The 21,031-nt window shown below is 39.2% G+C and overlaps 1 protein-coding gene across 1 annotated transcript; it reads left to right on the top strand.

Moving 5' to 3' along the window:
* The first annotated feature begins 779 nt into the window (after positions 1–779).
* LOC146304396 (uncharacterized) lies at positions 780–3,133 on the top strand. The gene is made up of 4 exons (XM_084714192.1): positions 780–1,133; positions 1,913–1,982; positions 2,444–2,621; positions 2,974–3,133. Exons 1-4 carry the CDS (start codon positions 780–782, stop codon positions 3,131–3,133), a joined length of 762 nt encoding a protein of 253 aa, XP_084570318.1.
* Positions 3,134–21,031: the final 17,898 nt, after the last annotated feature.

The raw sequence follows: 21,031 nt of genomic DNA, 5'->3' as shown, positions 1-21,031 counted from the left end.
GTTAAGGTTCATTGCAATTGTATCTTGATGATAATGGCTCTATTAAGATGAAAAATGTAGGAATGAGACATTATTAACTATTGTCTTTTTTGTGCTTATGTCGATTTGTTATGCAGATCCAAACAGTCGCCAGTCGACCACCTCTTCACTTGATTCTTCCCCTAGTACTGTGTCTTCCCCCTCTAGGTCATTCTCAGATGAGCCTTCCACCAGTCAAATAACCAGTCCACGTGGACACAGCGATTGGGTGGACAGATTTCAGGTGCAATGGGACAAAATGAGGCCCTCTCTCAAAAGAGCCATTGATGCTGGTAATCGTCCAGAGCCAGGGGATCGCCGACACATGGTGAAAGTCATTGTCGATTCCATGAGAGAACACTGCTTGAACCCGACACGCAAAGACTGCACAACAGTAGCAAAAGCTATAACTCAGATGTATCCTGGCAGCTTTTTAGATAACACTGAGGAGGGGGAAATGATTGGATGTGGATACTTCACTTTACTGCAGCAGCTGAAGACCAGAGTGGAATATGTCAATAGAGACAACACACTCTCCCCGCCTGAGGAGGCCCAGAAGGTCACAGACAAGTGATGATGACCAGCCGCCACCACCTGCCAAATGTGCTAGAATCGACAGTTATGGTTGTATTAACTGGCAGCCACAGGAGTACCCAGAGGGGGAAACAGCTCATTCACTTGAAGAAAAGAGGAAAGAAATGGTGGACATATTTACTCAAGAGGGGCTAAAGGCAGCTGAGAGAGGAAGGGTAAAGGAGCTTATGACAATCACATCTCTAAAACAGCGAGAGGACATCAATGCAGACCCATCCGCCAGCATTCTGGACATAAGTAAACGGTGGCCGTTTCTCCTGTCTTGGAAGTTCTTACTTTCCCACTTCAACACCCTGACTGGTGTTGACCTGTACACCAGACTGAAGGATGACATGGATAAAAAGGGGAAGAGACTCCTGGAGTACTTCAGATGTCAGCTGATGAGTTGGACCAAGGAAGTTAAAGCTCTTCTGAAAGATGCTTTGAAGGAAGACCGAGAGGGCACAGATGCTCTTGCAGCACTCCTGGTGATGATGACACATTTCAAAGAAGCAGAGGATGCCCTTCTCATCCTTGCTGATGTAAGTTATCATATTGGTCTTCAATAACTCTTATTGTAAATAGTTCTTTTTTTTATTGTGAACACCTGGCTCTTGCAGTATTTCAACCCACTCACAGTTTAGTTTTTCTTTACCATGTTGGTGCCTTGTTGGATTTGTCAGATGAATGTGCATTGGAATGCTAATCAGAATGTTTAAATGATTTAATTGCTATCTATTGCCACTTTCTCATTGAACAAGATTGTCACTACTCACTACTATACTAGACTCTGGTAGTGTATTTCATTTTCCAAAGCAGACAGTACCCTTTCATTTTACTGTAGCTTGATGTCATAGCGATGTCCACCACTCTGCTTAGGAGAGCTTTAAAGAGCAATGACAATCTATTTCACTCCCAGGGTCCAATAAAAATCATTACTGTTAACATGTTAAGTGAGAAATAAATGATACAGTTGCAACATTGATCCAATACACATTTTTAAAGGCTATTTTAAAACTTTGTTAATGACATTAAGGATCTTCTATGCAATATGAGACAATGAAAGTACTGTAGTCTGCAGAGTTCTCACATCATCTTTTGGCATCGCCTCTGTTCTCTCTGAACCACAACAGAGGTTATACCAAAAAGATACCAGGTACTAGCTACTACTTTTGCCCATTGTAAAACTAAAAAGGCTAGTCAGTTTGAGCTGATACTATACAGTGGAAAGCACTCTGTTTACTGTGTAGGTATTATTTCTGTAATAATTGCGTGAAGTGCTTTTCTGTGCTTTTGTTAATCTAAATTCTAATACTCATAGGTGACAACAACTCCTGCCGATGCAGAGGAACAGTTGAGCCTCCTCAGCACCCCAAGGCTCATTGCACTAGGTAAAACTGTCATTCAATAAAAGCAGATCTGGAGAAGAATAAAACTAAGTGGACATACGTAGAGAATATAGTCAGGTAACTCTTGTGGCAGTTCAACTTTACAAATAAATGCTATTTCAGATGGCATAAGTTTAAAAAAAAAGAAGATAATTTATGCCCCTTTAGTTGTTTGGGAGGTATTTGTCATTGTACATTGTGCACATGGTGTACATGGTGTATGTGACATTCGTCCTCTGTATTAACTCTGTTAAGACTAGTGAGGAAGTGTTATTACTGCAGTGCCCAGGGAGAACATTCTAACACATTGACGTGGTGGGCCAGGGATGAGCCAATGACCTTCTGATCACCAGATACCCTCCTGCCCACTCAGCCACTGCAGCACTGAGCCAGGGAAGAGGGTCTGCAGAGTCAGACATTACTTACTTGTAATTCAGTTGTTGTTTTATGTTTGATTATTGCAGGAGACACTGTGTGGTCTGCTAACAAGTGGATGCTGTCCATAGAGGGCCGTGTTGTAATCCCACATTCTCCTCCCATGCCGGATTTCACAACTGCCTTGGCTGTCCTCTTTGCCAGTTTCTATGTATTCAACATTGAATATCAGGTGGAAGCAGTCACAACACTGGAATTTGTTCAGAGGTATTGCCAATAACATTCTAACTTAACTTTGAACTACAAATACTTTGAATAATCCCAGAACACTTCATAGTGGTGAAAGAATATTAATTTGTATTCCAAGATGAAAACAGAGAATCAGAGAAAATCTAAAAGGATTTGTACGTACAATTATGTTCATTCAGGGCAATACAAGTCGTATATTCAAAACTCAGTTAGAGGGCACCTTGACAAAAAATATTTGACTTTAAAGTTCATATCCTTTCAGGTTGATTTCTATAAACATCTTGATCTGTCCTGAGAGGACTTCTGTTAAGATGATGTGCTCATTAAACTGGCCAAGAGATATATTAACTTCCATTTTCATTTCTATTAGGTTCCTTGCCAGGATCAATCCAGATTCCATCAAGTGCACAGCCAAGGTCCAGACGAGCAGGAAAACTGGCAGAACCGTGAAGCGAAAGACATCTGATATAAATCCACGCGTTGTTTCCTTCATGAATGCCTTCTCTGCATTTGACTGGCAGAACAGCTAGATTAAGGTGAGGTTCTGATACTAGCCATTATATCTATGAAGATGGGTTTGGTTTTTATTTGTCAAAGTTAGTCTAAAATCTTAGTCTAAATAATATTTAACTACTTTCCACTGAAGAGATAGTCAGCACTTATTAAATTCCCTTTATTAAATTAATCTTTATTGGATTATGTTGAGGCATAAACTGGATACATATTATATATTGAAAACCTCGACATTATTAACTAAAACTATCAGCTGACAGACAAGCATTAACTACAGTGTGCTGTATCAATGCAGTTATTAATCACTGCCAGTTTGTCCTCTCGTGAAGACAGGAAAGAAGGAAGGAGGGAGGGAAGAAGGAAAGGAAGAAAAGAGGCGGAGCAAGGGAAGAAGGGAAGGAAGGAAAGAGGGGGGTGGAGGGAAGAAGGGAAGGAAGGAAAGAAAGAAAAGAAATTAAAAGACATTTCTCCCTGGGTCTCAACCCTCATACCTGATGGGGACATTTTTGTCATTTCATTCTGTCATTTTCTCCACTAATTTCAAACTGGAAATAGTGATCCTCGTCATATTTGGTCCAGTTGTCCATTTTTTTTGATTATTTTTTGAATTTCAAACACACATCATATACTATGCAATTTTTCATTCTGTCGCTAAAATACTCCTTAATTTCTGAAAAGGGACATTTTTGTCCCCTTCTAAAACGTCCTAAAAATGTCATTAATATTTTTTTTCTGCTTTTTTTTCCACTTTAGTTCTGATCATAACCACCACATTTTCAATTCAAAAAAAAAAAAAAAAATCATGTAGATGCCAATTTGAACCAGTGTTTCCCCTACCATTGTACAGGCCTGGTGCGCCAGGCCAAAAAGGAAAAAAAAAAAAAAAAATGCCAAAAAATAAGCGACATATCCATTCATTCATAAATCAATAATCTTTTTTCATTTGGGAGCTTCTGTGCAGCGCTGTTCTGCAACGTGAGACAGCCTGCTTTGTTGCCTAGTAATGATGCGAGTACCACTGCTGAGTGCGAGCATTGTGATCTCTGCTGTAATATCTACAACAACTTCAGTGTTTCTGAGAGTTATTACTTCACTGTTTTGTCCGATTTTGCTAATGTATAGCATTTTTAAACATACAGTACCAGTCAGAACTTTGCTGTGACCTTCCCTTTCACTTGAATGAGAAAGTGTCCAAACGTTCAACTGGTACTGTTGCATGGGTACATGGTGGTTATGTTTATGATTAATTGGTTATGAAATTAAGAACAGTTATTACTGTCTTACCCTGGGTTCACACCGGACGCGGAAGCACCGCAAATAGCCGCGGAATGGAGCCCGCTTCCTGTTGGTGCCCTTGTTAAGTGATTGTGTCGTTCAGACCAGATGCGCCGCAACGCACACCTTCACGGCTGGCTCGCTCCGTGCAGTGATCATTTCGTGTCTGGTCTATTTTGTGCGGAAGCCGCGAGCGATCGCGTCAAGCTGGGCAGGAAGTCACCCAAAGAAACACGAGAGAATCCAGATAATTTTCAAAATTGAAGCAGTTTTCAAAATAAAATACCGCAAACGACAAATACGATAGGCATATGTGTGTGCGTTTGTAGTCAATTTGTGTTTATATACCTTAACAGAGAGTTAAACACACGGAGACTACACATACACACAGCCACAGTCGACCCACACATACACAGACACACAGCCACAGACCCACACATACACAGACACACAGCCACAGACCCACACATACACAGACACACAGCCACAGTCGACCCACACATACACAGACACACAGCCACAGACCCACACATACACAGACACACAGCCACAGACCCACACATACACAGACACACACAGCCTACACATGGCTCGGGCCGGTGCAGAGAAATGCGCTTCTGGGGGGTATTCCAGAAAGCGGGTTATGCGAAAACTCTGAGTTAGTTAACCCTGAGATGAGGGAAACTCTGAGTTTCCAGTTCCAGAAAGAGAGGTAACTTAAACTAAAGAGTTACTGCGGTAACAGACTCTGTGAACATAACCTGCTCGCTGGCAGGTTTTCCTGAAGAAACCCTGAGTCTGACGGACCTGTGTGACAGCGGCTGTCCTTCACTTCTCAGTCCGAATGGCTTCTCATCATTCAGTCATTTTTTATCTGAATATTTTTCTCCGGCCGCACAGCGAATATCAGGCTACACGTCACAGCTGACGTGCTCTCAAATCTGAACAGTCCTCTTCATTTAATCAGTCACCTTTCAACAGCCAGAAAAAGAGAAATAACTCACATTTCATTTGTTTCTCTTTATTTCCCACAGATAGCTACAAAAGTAACCAGTAGCTAGAGCCTATTTATTTTTTCCAACAACGTCATTTCAAAGTCCATGTTTATAATTTTCCGCTGCATTGAATGTAAGATAGGCTTCTTCTAGTTCAATTTGTAGACAGAACATAAGTGTGTGTCTGCTTCTAATGTCGGTCCTGGGGATGAGTGACGTCCTCAGCCTCTGGTCACCAAGCGACCTGACCCAGGACCAGCTGCTCTCTGCCTCCTTTGGACGTGGTGGAGGTGGAGGTGACCACCGCTCATCTACTCAGCAGGATGTTAGAAGACAGGATGTGTGTTAAACAGCTACTACAAGTTAAAATATCCACTGAATAAACTTATACTTTGTGAGTTAGCCATCATGAGACTGTTTTATATTTCATTTTCAGCCGACTATTTTTTTTAATTAGGCTAAATAAAATAGAATGAAATAAAATAGCGAGCCTTAAATAAAATAAAACATTGAACAACATCCAACCACCTCCTCAAAGACTAATATAAAAGAAAGTGATGTTCAATTCAAAATGAAAAGACGGCTGCATCTAAAACTCTGTCAGCCGCGTTAGCCTACTTTTTTTTTTCTCTCTAGAAAATGTCTACTTCCTGTTTTCTCCCCTGTTGCCATGGTGAATCACAGTATCGGAGCTCCATTGGTGATGGCTTTCTACTAGTTGTCAGGCACGAGCTCAACTCAGAGTTAACATACTCAGAGTCGACTTACCTAACTCAGATCAGCTGTTCTTGAACTGAAAACTCAGAGTTTCACTTCACGGAGTAAGTCAACTCAGAGTTCAGGGTTAGACTCAGAGTTTGTTGAACCTCCTTTCTGGAATACCCCCCTGGTGTGAATGGGAGGGCTGCGGCTCGGGCGCGATTTTCATGGGCGCGCCACTAAACAGCGCTTTAGCATCCGGTGTGAACCTGGTGTTATGATCACAGCACTATGATTCAAGTTTTTTGTAAAGGAAATACTGCTGTAAAGCTGCAGTACAGCATTGCTTTTGGCATACTTGCACAAATATGGGTTGTTTAAACACTTCTTATTCACTATGATTGTTTAATTTTCAGGATGTTGCCGTGCAACAGCACTATGGAACTGATGGACTGGGTGATGGATCCTAAGAGGCAAGGAGTCTTTGTACTTGGAGTACAAAAATGTTTACAGCATGTTCTATGCAAAAATAGTGTTTTGTTGACATGTTATTGTCTCTGTTTTGACTGTTTTTATGGATATTATGGTTAATACTGTATGTGTTTACAACATGTTCTAGAAACGTGATGGTGATCATGTTTTGTTTATGTTATCTCAGTATATTTATATCCATTGTTTTATGGAGTCTTTGTGTACTTGGAGTACACAAATGTTCAAGGCATGTCCTATATAAAAATAGGGTTTTGTTGACATGTTATTGCCACTGTTTTTAAGGATTTTATGGCTAGTAATATTGTAATATGGTTTACAACATGTTCTAAAAGCTCGGTCATATACTCATGATCATACCTTTTGCTAATGTTATGTATGGATATTTATATCCATTGTTTTGTGGTTATGCACAAAAAATAAATAGCTAGGAAAATGTATCTTTTGTTGTCACAATTTCATCAGTCAGTTACATCATAACATGAATCATAAGAACAGTTACAATATTAATATTGTAACTTTAAAAGACAGTATTACAATTTTTAGTATACAGTTAAAATACTATTTTTGTAACCAAAAATACAACATTTGGAAATTACTGTTATTATTTTATTTACAGTTAAAACAATAATGATGTAATCACAAATGCAGCAATTAAAAAATTATTGTTTTTATTTTACAGTTAAACAATATTACAGTAACAAAAAATACAGTATGTAGCAATTTTTGTATTTTTGTTTACAGCAAAAAAAAAACAACAATCGTAAAATAAAAATACAGTTAGTATTTACTGTCTTTTTGGCTCACAATTACAATAACCCTACCGTAAGAAACACACGGTTAATATTGTGTTTTGATTTACAGTTACAATAACAGTACTGTTACATGAAATACAGTAAGGTACTGTGCATAGTTACTGTACTTAATTTTACAGTTACAACAATATTACTGTAATATAAACAACAATACATAAAATTTACTGTGTTATATTTTACAGTTACAAAAATACTACTATAATAAAACATACAGTAAATTTTAATTACTGTGTTCAGTTCTACAGCTTCAACACTGTATTTTTTTTTACAATAACTTACTTGTCATTTGTTGCCAGTTAATTACTGTGAATTTCACAGCTGGTTCGTTACAGTGCACACTTTCACAGCCAAGTGGCTGCAGTCATCATCTTCTTGATGGAAAAGGTGGTTTCGTGTCTTTTTATGCCCTGTTTTGGCAGATTTTTCACTTTTTTTTTGGCATGAGCGACCACTCTGTGATTTTGGCCCTGTTACTGACCTTATCCACAGTAGTACGCAGCTTAGCTTCCCTAATGGTGCTCCTCTCTGCTTGTCCCAATTGGTGGTGTGCTGACTCAAATTCACTGTAGTTAATACACTGACTATAGATAAGGTCCTCACATAACCCCACTTCAAATAAGCTGAATGATCCCTTTAAAAGCTATTAAAATTGTTTTAAAGGCACTTGGCTTTTTTGTTTACCAACAAATAGTATATCAACATGTTTTGTGAGAAAATGCAGTTTAAGCCTCCCGACCTAAACATGGCATTAGACTAACTTATGCAACTTCAAGAAAGCAGACTGACATAAAAGAAACATTTACACTTTTTAAGTCTGCTTTTATTTACTTCAACTGCAGTGGGATGAATTTATTACCGTAAAACAATTAAATTTATTAAAGGGATGCTTCAGCATCATGTTCACTGTAATTGCTGTAGTGTAAGTGTCATTCAATGTGCCTGATGTACAATTCACATAGGCATCACTAAGTATAACTAGAAAATTTTGCACAAAACTTTGAGTGTGCCTTATGCTCACTGACAACTAGTATTTCCACCATACTGCCAGCAGTAATAATAGCATCATTGAAGTTGTGTGTGTGTGTGTGTGTGTGTGCGCGCGCGCGTATGTGTGCATGCATGCACTATTGTGCGTGTTTGCATGTGTATGGGTGAGTGTGTGCGTGTCTGTGTGTGTCTTGCTTACACATTAGATGCATGTTCACTCATAGCTGCTGGTCATAGCAGCCATTGAATGTCTGGCTCTAAGTCTAATATCCATCACTGCCTACTGCCATTTTTATTGTCAGCCATTTTGTTCTTCTCTCACTTACATCCCTTCTCAGTTTCAGACTTCAGTGTTATCTCAACATACACAAATTGCACATCAGATTGTAGGAAAAGCTGTGCCGGTAGCAACATGTGACCACAGTAGAAAAAGGACTTATAGTTTTGGCTCAGCGAGGTCAAAAAGGACAAGTTTTCCAACCAACTGCCCCATTCACTCCCATGTTAACTCAGATTAAGACCTTCAGGAGAAAAGCAGATGACCCCAGTTCTTTAAATTGTTGGTGTGGCCACATATTTGGCACCACAAGAATAAAATTTACATGGCTGTGTTCACGTTCTTCTCTTCTCGCTCAACGTGTGTTTGGTTTGGCTGTGGGACTTCGGGTCTGTCACTCAGAGGCAGTAGTTCGAGAGGCAGATTTTCATCAAATGCATGTCTTGCCTACACAGTGGATACATGTCCACCCACAGTTGCTGGGCAGAAATTTTCAAAGCTGATTGTGATTGGTTTAACTGAATGTCTGGCTCTAAGTCTAATATACATGGCTGCCTGCTACCATTTTTAATCTCAGCCATATTGTTCTTCTGTCCCATTTAAGGGAGCTAAGCACAGTCCACAGTCAAATAATGTACTCTGTTGTCACTTTCAGTTCAGATTTTATTTCACTCACCAATCAAGCACAGCCTCCAAATGTACTTCTCTTTGCCTAGAAGAGGAAACAATATATTAATCTCATCTTATGTATCTCAGTTTGTCTGTGTGTATGTCTGCTCAAACTAAGCAGCACCAGTTATGACAGTTTTTATCCATAGGTTTGCAAGAAAGTACATTCATAATAAATATTCAAATTCTAGGCACTTCTACACACACCACATTAAGCAAACGTTCACACATAACCAACAATCTTCAAGTAATAAAGCTATCAGCTAATAATTGTCAAATAAAATCATCATCACATGAGACATAATTAATTAAACAGAGGCACATATGTGACTGGTTACACCAGAAAGACAATTAGCCTATATATACCTTAGCTGACTTAATGCTTAAGTATCCTGAATATAAGATTCAGTCTTTCCCTCAAGATGCCCTTTGCTTTATTAATTTATTTTATTTAATATTTACTGTCACACTGTCTCTCCTCCTCTCTCTCACCTGTGTTCTGTGTTTACTGAAGCTAGGGCTACATTCATACACACAGAGGAACGTGAGGAGACAGGCGCTTGTTACTGCAGATATGTTAATGCAGCTAACAGAGGCGCCGAGCAGACGCAGAGGAACTCAGGTATACATCATCAACAAGTGCGAGCTATTCACTGTTGCTAGGCAACACCAAACCCATACTTGTCACTCCGGAAAGAAAAAGGACGAGGAGGAAAAAGCAGACTCACCTTCTGCGAAAACTAACCACAGCTCTATGTAACAACATGATAGGATTGACTGTTGCTGAGCTAAAGGACAGTTTATATAGCTACGAAGCACTGATCCTGTCACTGTGTCTGCCTGGAATAGACTAGCGAACGTGTACACAAACAGCTAAACTAACGTTAGCATTGTATTTAGCTTAACGGTAGCTCGTAAACTCTGCCTAATCACAAGCCTAGTAGCCCGATCTGACTACTGACATTTCACCAAGCAATACTTTTCCTGCCGAGATCGTGGTATGATTTTAATATGTTATACAGTTTGGGGAACTCTGACACACAGAGAATGAGTTTTTCTTCCATTTTCTCTCCCTCCTCTGTTTGTATGTGTCGCTTTTGGCTACGTCACATTCAGTTGTAATTTCATTGGTTGCGCTTTGAAAGGTCAGCGGCAAACGAGGTCAAAGTAATTTGAACTTTGGGCGCAGTGGTGAGCGGCAGATCCGCTAGCTCGGGCGCCCCCGCTCTCTCCACAGGAAAATATGGGACAGCCAGCGCGAAGCGTTTTTACCGTTGATCATGTGTAGGAGCTTTTAAACCACCGGACTTCGACGCACCTCCCTCTCCCGCCCCTCCCCCTGACCGCCTATCGACCGAGGCTTCATTTCCTGTTCGTATTTATTGATTATCATGCCAATTTACTGTCAGTTTACATATTTCTGACTATTTAACTGCTTTTTTTTTTTTTTACATTAAAGAGACAGGAACGGAGACAAACAGCCACTCACCTCAACACACGTGGGAGAAGTTAATGGTCCGACGACGTCACACAACCTAGTCGAGTCGAGGTGCCTTCATGGACACTCGGAAATTCCACCGTTAGAAACTGAAAACTTACAAAATGCCACTAAAATGTGTGTGGGTTTATTTTTTCGAATGTATTGCATTATGCACATTACACAGCTACATTAATAGTACCATTTGTATGATGTAGTTTATATGGCAAACAGATTAATGGCTACAGGTGTAGCTCAGAATACCATATGTATTCTGTTATGCAGAAATCCATACATTGTGTGTGTGTGTTTAAGTTTGTGTGTGTGCACGCATGTGTGCTTGAATGCTTGGACAGGCATACAGGCCTGTACAGACAGGCATGTCTGCTAAAGTGTATTTATATAAGAATTTAATGGTTTAAAGGTTTGTGATGATTTCGGCCGTTGCATTTCCTCCTAAATTGAATGCACAGTCACAGCACTGATCAAGTTGTCTTGGGCCAGTTGATTTAATAGAGATTACTCAGAGGCTGAGAGGCATCAATCAAACTTGATTTGAAATGAGAATGACAATGAAGTGAAATATTGACGTGTTTTCTGAAGGGCTTTGTACAACTGAATAGCTGCCTTTATAATTTAAGAGTGTTTGAAGTATGTGGAATTTTTTAATGTTTGTGGAAAGGCTGAAGCCACACTGAATGGCTGCCATAATGTAATAATATTTGAATGATGTGGAATATATGAGTATCTTTTAGAAAACTGATGCCAGACTGAATAACTGGCTTTTTAATGTAATGACCTGGTGTCAATGCGATAAACCCAGGTTAAAATAATTTTTATTAAATGAAAATATCAAGGCATTAATAAAAATAAACAAATAAAGAATAATAATAAACATAAGTGTTTTTGGGTTTATGGAAGAAAAAACTTTATCGTCTTAAAAATCCAAATAAATCCCTAAAATATGAATGCAAAAAAAAAAGAAAAGAAAAAGAAATTATTACTGATAAAAATTAGAATAAATGTGTAAAAAAAAACAACAAAAAACCCAAAAATTAAATAATGAAGACTGATTACTAATTGAAAAAGCCTTCAGTATAATTTTTAAAAGAAGGAAAAGGGGGTAGAAAAGCACTTCCTACTGTGTCAGGGGAGCTGTTTGCTGAAAGGGAGAAAGAGGAGTCAAATAACTGGTTACTGATAGCTTGGCTCCATCTGCTGGACAAAAAAGTCACTGCACGGCCTATCAAGTGAACGGTCAAACAATTCAGCAGCAGATGGAGAGTCAGTTTACAGCCTCCGCAAAGCCTCTAAAGCAATAGTAAAATGAAATATCATAATTATTTTCTAAACGAGAGTCACAAAAGATGAAATTAGTCCAGAGAAGTTGAATTTTGGAGCCATACGGCTCACAGAATAAAGAAAAAAATGTCTTTATAACTTCTGCTATTGTGTTGTTTCACCTGGTTTGTGGCAGTCCTTTCACCTTGCTGGGGGACGCAGCTTGCACCGGCTCAGGTTTTCACTTACACCATATAATATAGAGATATATCTGAAATATAGAGAAAAGGCCTGGTGTCAATGTAATAAACCCAAATAATATCGAAAGGAATACATTCAGACCAGAAATGAGAGCAAAACTGTCCTCAAAATCACTGTTCATAATAATAAAAATAATAATATTGACGGCGAAATACACCTCAAGTCACGGGCTCTCAGGAAAGGTCAGAAGGTCGCTCAGAACACATTGCTTCAAAAACTGCTCATTCTTACAAAAGAGGATGGATCCCTGAAGAAATTTAGGGTCGAGTTAAATAGGATGTAAACAGACAAATCAGTTGTAGCCATTGTTATATTCCCACAGCCTGAATCGAATATGGAAAACACCAGTGACGTGCGGTCAGGGGAGGCAGAGCCTCACCTGTCATCATGGAAAGAAAAAAAAAACAAATAATGATAAAATAAAATAAATGTTGATATTTGCCCACTGATCTGTATTATACATTTATTTTCCATACAATTCCAACAATTTTGATTATTTTTTAATTCAGAATCGCTGAATTTTTGCATTTCCCGTTCAAATACAGGGAAGAGTCGCACGGTGCGGCACCAGCGAGCTGAGCTTCACCTTGGATTGCGCAATCCCTCACAAACTGTGCTGGCATGCCATGCAATTAGAGCGTGTTGCTGCCTGTCTGTATGTTGCCAATAAAATGTTTTCAACACTTTTATCATACGCCCTGACCTTCCATAGTCTAGCTGATGTATATATATATAATGTATGTGTATAACGAGTTTAGTCTCGCTGATCAATCATGAACTGCAGAAAAGGGCACGAAGTGAGGCAGGAAATACTCTTGCTGCTTGGAAGGGGACGCTTGTGAGCTAAGGGCGTCTTCTTGCTACTGTGCAGCTGAAGAGTAAGTATCTTTTGAAGTATTTCCACACAGAGTTGGTGACAGACATCGTGTTGTGTGTCTCATTCAGATGGTAGAGCACAAAGTTAACTGCATGAATAATCGGAGGTGCTTGAATTCATGGCTCTTTGCACTAGCTAACTAATTAATTAAAGCGCTCGTCATATTATTATCATTATTATCACTATTATTATTATTATTATTATTATTATTAATGACAACAGTTTCAAATTCGTTTTTTTCATGAATAAATAACCATGTCTGTTCCTTTTTGTACCAGCAAGTGTGTTACACAAGTTTTTTTTTTCTTCTTTCTACTCCACACATCAGGAATGAAATTGTTATTGTTATTAAGTAAAACATTTGCCACCTGAGGCCTAGAATGCTGTACTTATCTTCGAATTCTGTCCACAATTTGGTATTCCTCAATAAGAATCATTTTATCATTAATGAAACCACTTTATAAATTTTGTTTTCCATAACTGGATGGCAATAACTGTGCATTTTTATGCCACAAATTGTGTTAAACCAATTTATCCTACCTAATTGGTCTGGAATCAAATTATTATTATCATTAAATAAAAACACTGGCCACCTGAGGCCTAGTCCAGAAGGCAGGCCTCAATTGGCCAGGTGAAATCAGGACTACAATGTGGCGTCAGGCTGTAGTCCGAGGCTCCTTCAAAATAAGAGTCCGTCAAATAAATGTCAAATGTCATGATTTTTACATCTTTTCTACCATGAATTCGGGAAGTGGGTCAACCAGAACCTTAATGACTGCGTACATACCTCGACTGGTTTCCGGGGGATAACTTTTGAAGTGAATGTGGTACAGACTTGAAAGCAGGCTCTGCACCCCCATAACTTTGTCTGTACACACACAACACACACACACACACACACACACACACACACACACACACACACACACACACAAGTGAACACATCTTCCCTATAAATTCTCCTTCCTGTCTCTCATTTCTCACTCACTTTCCTCTGTATCTCTCTCTCTCTCTCTCTCTCTCTCTCTCTCTCTCTCTCTCTCTCTCTATACATATATACATATATATATATATGTATATATATATGTATATGTGTGTGTGTATGTTTGTGTGTGTGTTACTCTCTTTCTGTGTGTCTCTGTCCTACATTTGATCAATCTCTGGTCTAAATTACACAATACATTTTTTTAATAACTACATTTTCTCAACTCATTTTAGTGAGTGAGAGAAATAAATCTCTTACAAATATTAATATATGTACAAACATAGACATAAACTAACAGTAATTATTCATTTTCTGAGTTTCCACTGGTTGTTCTCAGTTCATGGCATGAGGAGATAAAATTTGCAGCAATTATTTGACATTTTGGCTTTCTCTCTCTCTGAATAGATCTCTCCTTCACCCTCATTGATTGCTCTTTCTCTCTCTGGTCATCACAGAAAAGACCGAGTATGTGGAGCCATTCACCTCAACTGCCATCCCTTCGCAAAAGTGTCCCAGAAAAGGGGGTCATCTGCCAGTGACAGGCCTAAGCGTATAAATATGTAAGCATGACATGAAAAGGGGACGTTTGCAGACAGCTGTGATATATCCAGATAGACTTGGCTAGGCCTTACTCTTGAGTTGTGTGGAGGTGCAATGAGTGCAGTTTGTGTTTTCAGAGTAGGTATGAGCTTCTCAAACACATAAGACTAATGCACCGCAATAGGCAACACTACTCATGCCTGTATTCAAATTGCCTGTGTAATTTCAAGACGCTGAATGCTTTGCACATCCACCTATCAAGAGTTCATCCCAAACCAGATTCTCAGAAGCCTCTGGAATTGACAACATTTAGTTGTCCTTTGTGCACTTGTAGTAGTCTTTCTACTGAGAGAGATTTTTTCTCACATTTAGGCATCCATTTCAAGAGCCATGAAACTGTTGCCTGTGTTTTCAGGGATTGTAATTACAAAACAAATATCTACGGAACATATCACTCTCACAAAAACAGGAAACACAACCCCCATACGCTAAATGATTTCAAACCAGGCATAGTGACTACAACTGGAGTTTCTCAAGAGTTGTCTGACAATGGAGAGCAAGATGCATTTAACTCGGATGACTCTGCAATGGAAATTTAAGTAAGATTCTGCCTGACGCAATTCAGCAAAATTTAACTGCAGCTTTATTCAAACTTGAACATTTTGCTCATGTGCCAGCCACAAAAATGGATGAGTTTCTCGAGGAACTGCACTATTTGTTTAGCGCAGGCACATTTCCCCTCTCTGTAAACATTATTGAAGATGTACTCAGGAAACATGGTTCCACATCTTATAGATCAGTGACAACTGAAGTAGCCACATCCTTCTCAGCCTCTCACCCCTTGCTTAAAGCTACAGGTGAGGGTGGCTGTTTGAGCACATCATATCTCCGCAACAACTTTTACAGAGAGAACTTTAATGTCATTGAGCCTGTTGAGTACATGCTTGATGAAAAGGAAAATAAAAGCTGCCAGTATGTGCCTATACTGAAGAGTTTGCAACAGCTTTTAAATAGGAAGGATGTTGTGGGTAAGATCAGTGAGAACCACAGAGCCTATCAGAGTAATAGGGTAACTGGAGAACAGCATACTTATAAGTCATTTCAGGATGGGTCTCACTTTAAGAAAAACAGTTTCCTTTCAGGGGATGAGTTGAGAATTTTGCTAACGTTGTACGTAGATGACTTTGAGGTATGCAATCCTTTGGGTACTTCTCGCAGAAAACACAAGCTCTGTGGAATCTACTGGACTCTGAGTAATTTGCCTCCAGGATCGCATTCAGTACTTTCCTTGATTTACTTGGCAGTCTTGAGCAAATCTGATGATGTGAAGAAGTATGGTTATGACCAAGTCTTGCAACCACTTCTTCAAGATTTAAAAACTCTTGAGCAAGATGGAATTTTTGTTCCTTTGCTTGGTAGGTGTGTTAAAGGCACAGTTCAAGTTGTTCTTGCTGATAACCTCGGTGTTCACAGTATTGCAGGTTTTAATGAAAGCTTTACCGCAGGGCACATATGCCGATTCTGCACTGCAACACGAAAAGAGATCCAAACAAAAGATGTGAGATCAGGTTCATTCATTCTGAGAACCAAAGTGCTACATGAAACACATGTGAACTCTGCCCAGAAGGATGGTTCAAGCTGGGGGGTCAAAAGACAGTGTGTATTCACTAAAAACCTTGCTCACTTTAATGTTCTCTCAGGTTGTCCCCCTGATATCATGCATGATGTGTTCGAGGGTATTGTGCCTGTGGAGCTTGCACAGTGTTTGTCAGTGTTAATATCCAAGAAATATTTTAGTCTTGAGCATCTTAACAAATCCATCCTTGGTTTTCCGTACAAGTGGTCAGACAAGACTAACAAGCCTCATGCAATTCCACACACATTCTCTAAAACAATTGGGGGGAATGCCCATGAGAACTGGGCCCTGCTAAGATTTCTCCCATTCATCATTGGACATCTGGTGCCAGAGGGTGACAAGGCTTGGCAAATTCTAACGGATTTAAAAGATGCTGTAGAGCTTTTGTTTGCTCCAGCACACACTGAGGAATCCATTGCTTACCTTGAGTGCAAAATTTCAGAGCATCGCAAAAGATACCAAGAACTCTTTCCTGATATGCAGCTTCTACCCAAGCATCATTACTTGGAGCACTATCCTGTACTCATCAGGAAGTTTGGTCCTCTTGTTAGTCTCTGGACCATGCGATTTGAGGCCAAGCACAGCTTTTTTAAGCAGGTCATTCGACATTCAAACTGCTTCAAAAATGTGCCCCTCACGCTAGCTGTCAAGCACCAGCTCATGATTTCATATCACATGAAAGCATCAAGTTTTGAAAAAACCTGCTTTTGAGATCACAAGTGTCTCAACTGTTCCTGTCGATGTTCTAAAAAAAGAAATAATGGAGAACATTGAGCAGATGTTTCCTGGCACAAGAGAGGTACACATGACTAAATTTGTGACAACCAACGGTGTACGTTTCAGAAAGGGCATGATTGTAGCTCATGGGTCTACCAGTTGGCTACCTGAGTTCGGACAGATTGATCACATTTTTGTCATACAAGAGAGACTGGTTTTTGTGGTTAAGAGACTTTCTGGGTTGTATAGTGAGCACCACAGAGCCTTTGAGCTCATGGCATGTCCAACCAAAGAGACAGATCTGATTGAGGTTCGTAATCTGGCAGATGACTACCCTCTGGCAGACTACTTTGTTGGATCTCTGAGAATGGTGACACTCAAAAGACACATAAGTATTTAAGGTATGCTGACATTAAAATGTACATATCAATTTACATATCAATGAACATAATGTGTGTATACACTACCAGTCAATTTTTTTACACACTTTCTCATTCAAGTGAATGGTTTTAAAAGGAAATAAGTGTATTCAAAAACTGAAGTAAGAAAACTAAATTAGATCTGTTTTTCCATTTGCATCTCTGTTTTCAAGATGTATTTCCTTCATCTTAGTTAAAATTGGATCATATACCCTCTCCTTTTACCATGTGTTGTTAACGAGGGTTAATTCTCGTGTAAAACGTGTTTTTTTGTTTTTCTAAGTCCCTTTTTCTATTTGAGCTATTTATTGATTGATTGATAAATATATTTACAGTTTATTTATAAAAATGTCTGTTTTAATTGCATAATTACAAAGTAATTGATGAAATGCTTTATTTCTATTTCCATGATACTTGCTTCCCCTATTAAATGAGTAATGCATTAAATGTTTTCCCTTTTTTCTGATTTTCAGAGTGATGTGAAATGGCTGCTTCAGTGAAGCTCAGAATTATACGAGGGGAAAATGATTCCCAGAGACTGATTTTACAGAATGGGCTTCCAGCGACTGTTCCTGAACTTGTTTAGCACATTAAGAAACAGTGTGGAGTACAGTCGGACTTCAGGCTTCAGTTCATGGATGCTGATTTTGGCAATGAATTTACCAACTTGACTTCTATATCAGAGATCGAGGGCAAAAGTACCATAAAGCTGATCTTTGATTCCGGCCTGCTTAGTGACACTCCACCCCCTCCTTACTCAGCTCCTTCTACATCACGCTGTGGTGATGACTCATCACTTTCAAGTGGCTCATTTGACACAGACATTTTGTCATCTCCTGGCCTGTTGTTTTTGTTGTTCCCCGATTCCCATATGATTGTGAGCTGCAGCTGGAAAAAGCCAATGCTGCATTCAAAGCAACTGGAACTTTGCTCGACCCTGACATCAGACTTAAAACTGCTATTCTTGACAGTTTAGCTGAAGCAATTGTGCAGCACAAAGTGTACCCCACTGATAGTGAGTTTGAAGAGGCAGCAGAAGCCCTTGTATCATCACATCCTTGTTTGAGAGAACCAGGCTCTGCCACTGGATATGGTGGCTGGAAAGTTAGTTTGAAGTATAAACTCGCCAACTACAGAAGGAAGCTCAAGCGGCTTGGATGCCCAGAGGTCAAGAGCAGTCCTGCTTATGGTGTGAAGAAGCCCAGAAACGTTGAGGTGAATTACTGCCCCTCCTACCCATCAGGTGAATCTGCAGAGACACTTGAAAAGATAAGAGAGGCCCTTATTTCAAAAGCAAAGAAAAGGAACAATGAGGACACAGTGGCAGCAATGATGGCCAAGACCTTTTCTCATAGAAGGCAAGAAGTTATTCGAGATGCACCCATGATTGCAGTAAAACCAGATGGCCAGCTCTCTTCAGTGTGCGTGAGGTAACTGAATAAGTGATTAGAGTATGTTCATATTTTAAATTCAAAAATAGTTTGGAAACATTTTTTTCGGTCATTTCTCCCTTGTAATAATACTAATTGGTGTCGTATCATATATCGTTTCAAGCCTGATTTGTCACCTTCACAACAAGATATAACATAAGGATTGTGCTTCTGTGGAATGAGCAATACAGCTAAATGTGTAGGTAGCACCCAAAAAATGTTTCCAAACTATTTTTTCAAGATTTGGTGGAGAATTATAATTGTTAAACTAATTGGTTGTTTCAGTGCATTGATAGTTAAATTTCTCTGTACCCATTTTTGTGTCGAGTTAAGTGCTGAGTTCAAGAGGTTTGCTGCCAAAGTTCTCCGAGCTGGATGCTCACTCATCAAAACTGCTCAAGGTCTTTGGCAAGAAGGGTGGTGCTCAGGGAAGAAAGATCAAGAGCATCCTGATGCCCATGACCCAGGTAAAACAAAGGGGACAAACTGCCAAACGCATCACTGTAAAGTTGACATTTTAAGAGGAAATGTGATGGGGAGTAGAGAGAAGTAAGACAATTTGGAAAGAGGGGGAACTTTTTCACTGTATGAAAAATTATTTGATTATAATTCTAACTTCTGGTAGATTTGACAAAGTGAACTCAAATAACTTAATCCCTTAACAATCCAGGCTGTGTGCCACTTAGTGACTTTCCACTGCCAGTACCTACACTACACTACTCTACCAGATTTGGAGAGGGTTTCCACTACCCCTCCTTCGTATATCTAGCGTGGGAAATGTGCGACTCAAGTGACAAGACTGTGTTTTAAGAAGTGTGTAAAGTTATTAAATCAACCATGTTCCACTACACTACATTTTTTAAGTAGCTTGCCCAACACTGCTCACTAATAAAAAAAAAAAAAAAAAAAAAAAAACTTTCCCAGGAATTGTTGGACAGGTACATCTTTGATTTTAGTTGTTGAACACACACAGGTTACAGCTTGCTTTAGCAGCAATTTGAAGCTTAGCATACAAGCTACAAATTTGCAATACGATATTGCAAATTCATATATCATAAAATTGATTGATAAAGATGAAATAGGTTACATTTGGAAGAAAAAATGTGTCCTTTGTTTAATGTGGCATTATGTGCGTGACATTTAGTCTCCCTGTCGGTTAAAACCTCATGTTTTTGTTTCCTGGCGTACTTTGTGCGGCCCACATACTCAGACGGACAACATTGATGTGAAAAGAGAGTGCATCCTCAAGGCGCTGTCGGTGTACCTGAATCAATATTAGTGTTTTAAAATGACAGTCTGTTTTTATGTTCCCATGCTCCCAATTGCTGCAGAAATGTGGAGAAGCCTTTTGTTCCTTGTTAATCTATTTCTGTGTTAACAATACTTCAAATCGTTGTCTTGTTTAAATTTCAAGGACATGTGTATGAGTATTTCAGACTATTTTTCCATACAAAAGCAAAGATGACAAAAGGTAAATCTGTTTCATCTGATTTTGAATTTAAAATGAGACTGACTTTTTAGCATTGCACATTAATGCATCGAAATTGTGTATCTGAATGTTTTTTTACTCTGAAATTAAAGCTTCATATGTTTATTAGTAAATTTTCACCTTTATTTTTCAGTATTTTCATATTCAGTATCAAAATTTCATGTTTAAAAAAATTTCATTGAAATAAATAAAAATTGTCAAAATACAAAGTTTAGATGCCTGTGAATATTCTCATTCATCCAGGTCATAGTTATCTTAGGGCATTAAATCGATCGCAACTGGACTGGTAAAATTGTCTTGGAAGACGTTTCGCCTCTCATCCGAGCAGGCTTCATCAGTTCATGCTCATCAGACTAGATTGCTCTAGTTAACAGTAGTTGGAATTCAATTGTTTATCCTCTAAGAGAGGCCGCCTCCAGACCAAGAATGCTTTCACTCCCTATTGTGAGGCCTAACGACAGTCGTTGGGGGGGGGGGGGGTCTCACTCGTTAGTGTTCCATTCTGTTCTAACGATGGTCGTTGGAGGCACCTGGAGCCAGGTGTGGCTGGACTGTGTTGTTGGTTTTAGAGGCTAAATTGTTGAATCTTTTGGGAAG

Source organism: Lutjanus erythropterus, unplaced genomic scaffold (assembly GCF_056507025.1).
Source record: "Lutjanus erythropterus isolate fLutEry1 unplaced genomic scaffold, fLutEry1.hap2 Scaffold_155, whole genome shotgun sequence".
Lineage (NCBI taxonomy): Eukaryota > Metazoa > Chordata > Actinopteri > Lutjaniformes > Lutjanidae > Lutjanus > Lutjanus erythropterus.
This window is presented reverse-complemented; position numbering and strand designations above follow the sequence as displayed.

Coding starts and splice junctions, on each gene's coding strand:
- LOC146304396 (XM_084714192.1), top strand. CDS start 780: ATGACAATCACATCTCTAAAACAGCGAGAGGACATCAATGCAGACCCA. Junction 1,134..1,912: donor CCCTTCTCATCCTTGCTGAT/GTAAGTTATCAT, acceptor TAATACTCATAG/GTGACAACAACTCCTGCCGA. Junction 2,622..2,973: donor ACACTGGAATTTGTTCAGAG/GTATTGCCAATA, acceptor CATTTCTATTAG/GTTCCTTGCCAGGATCAATC.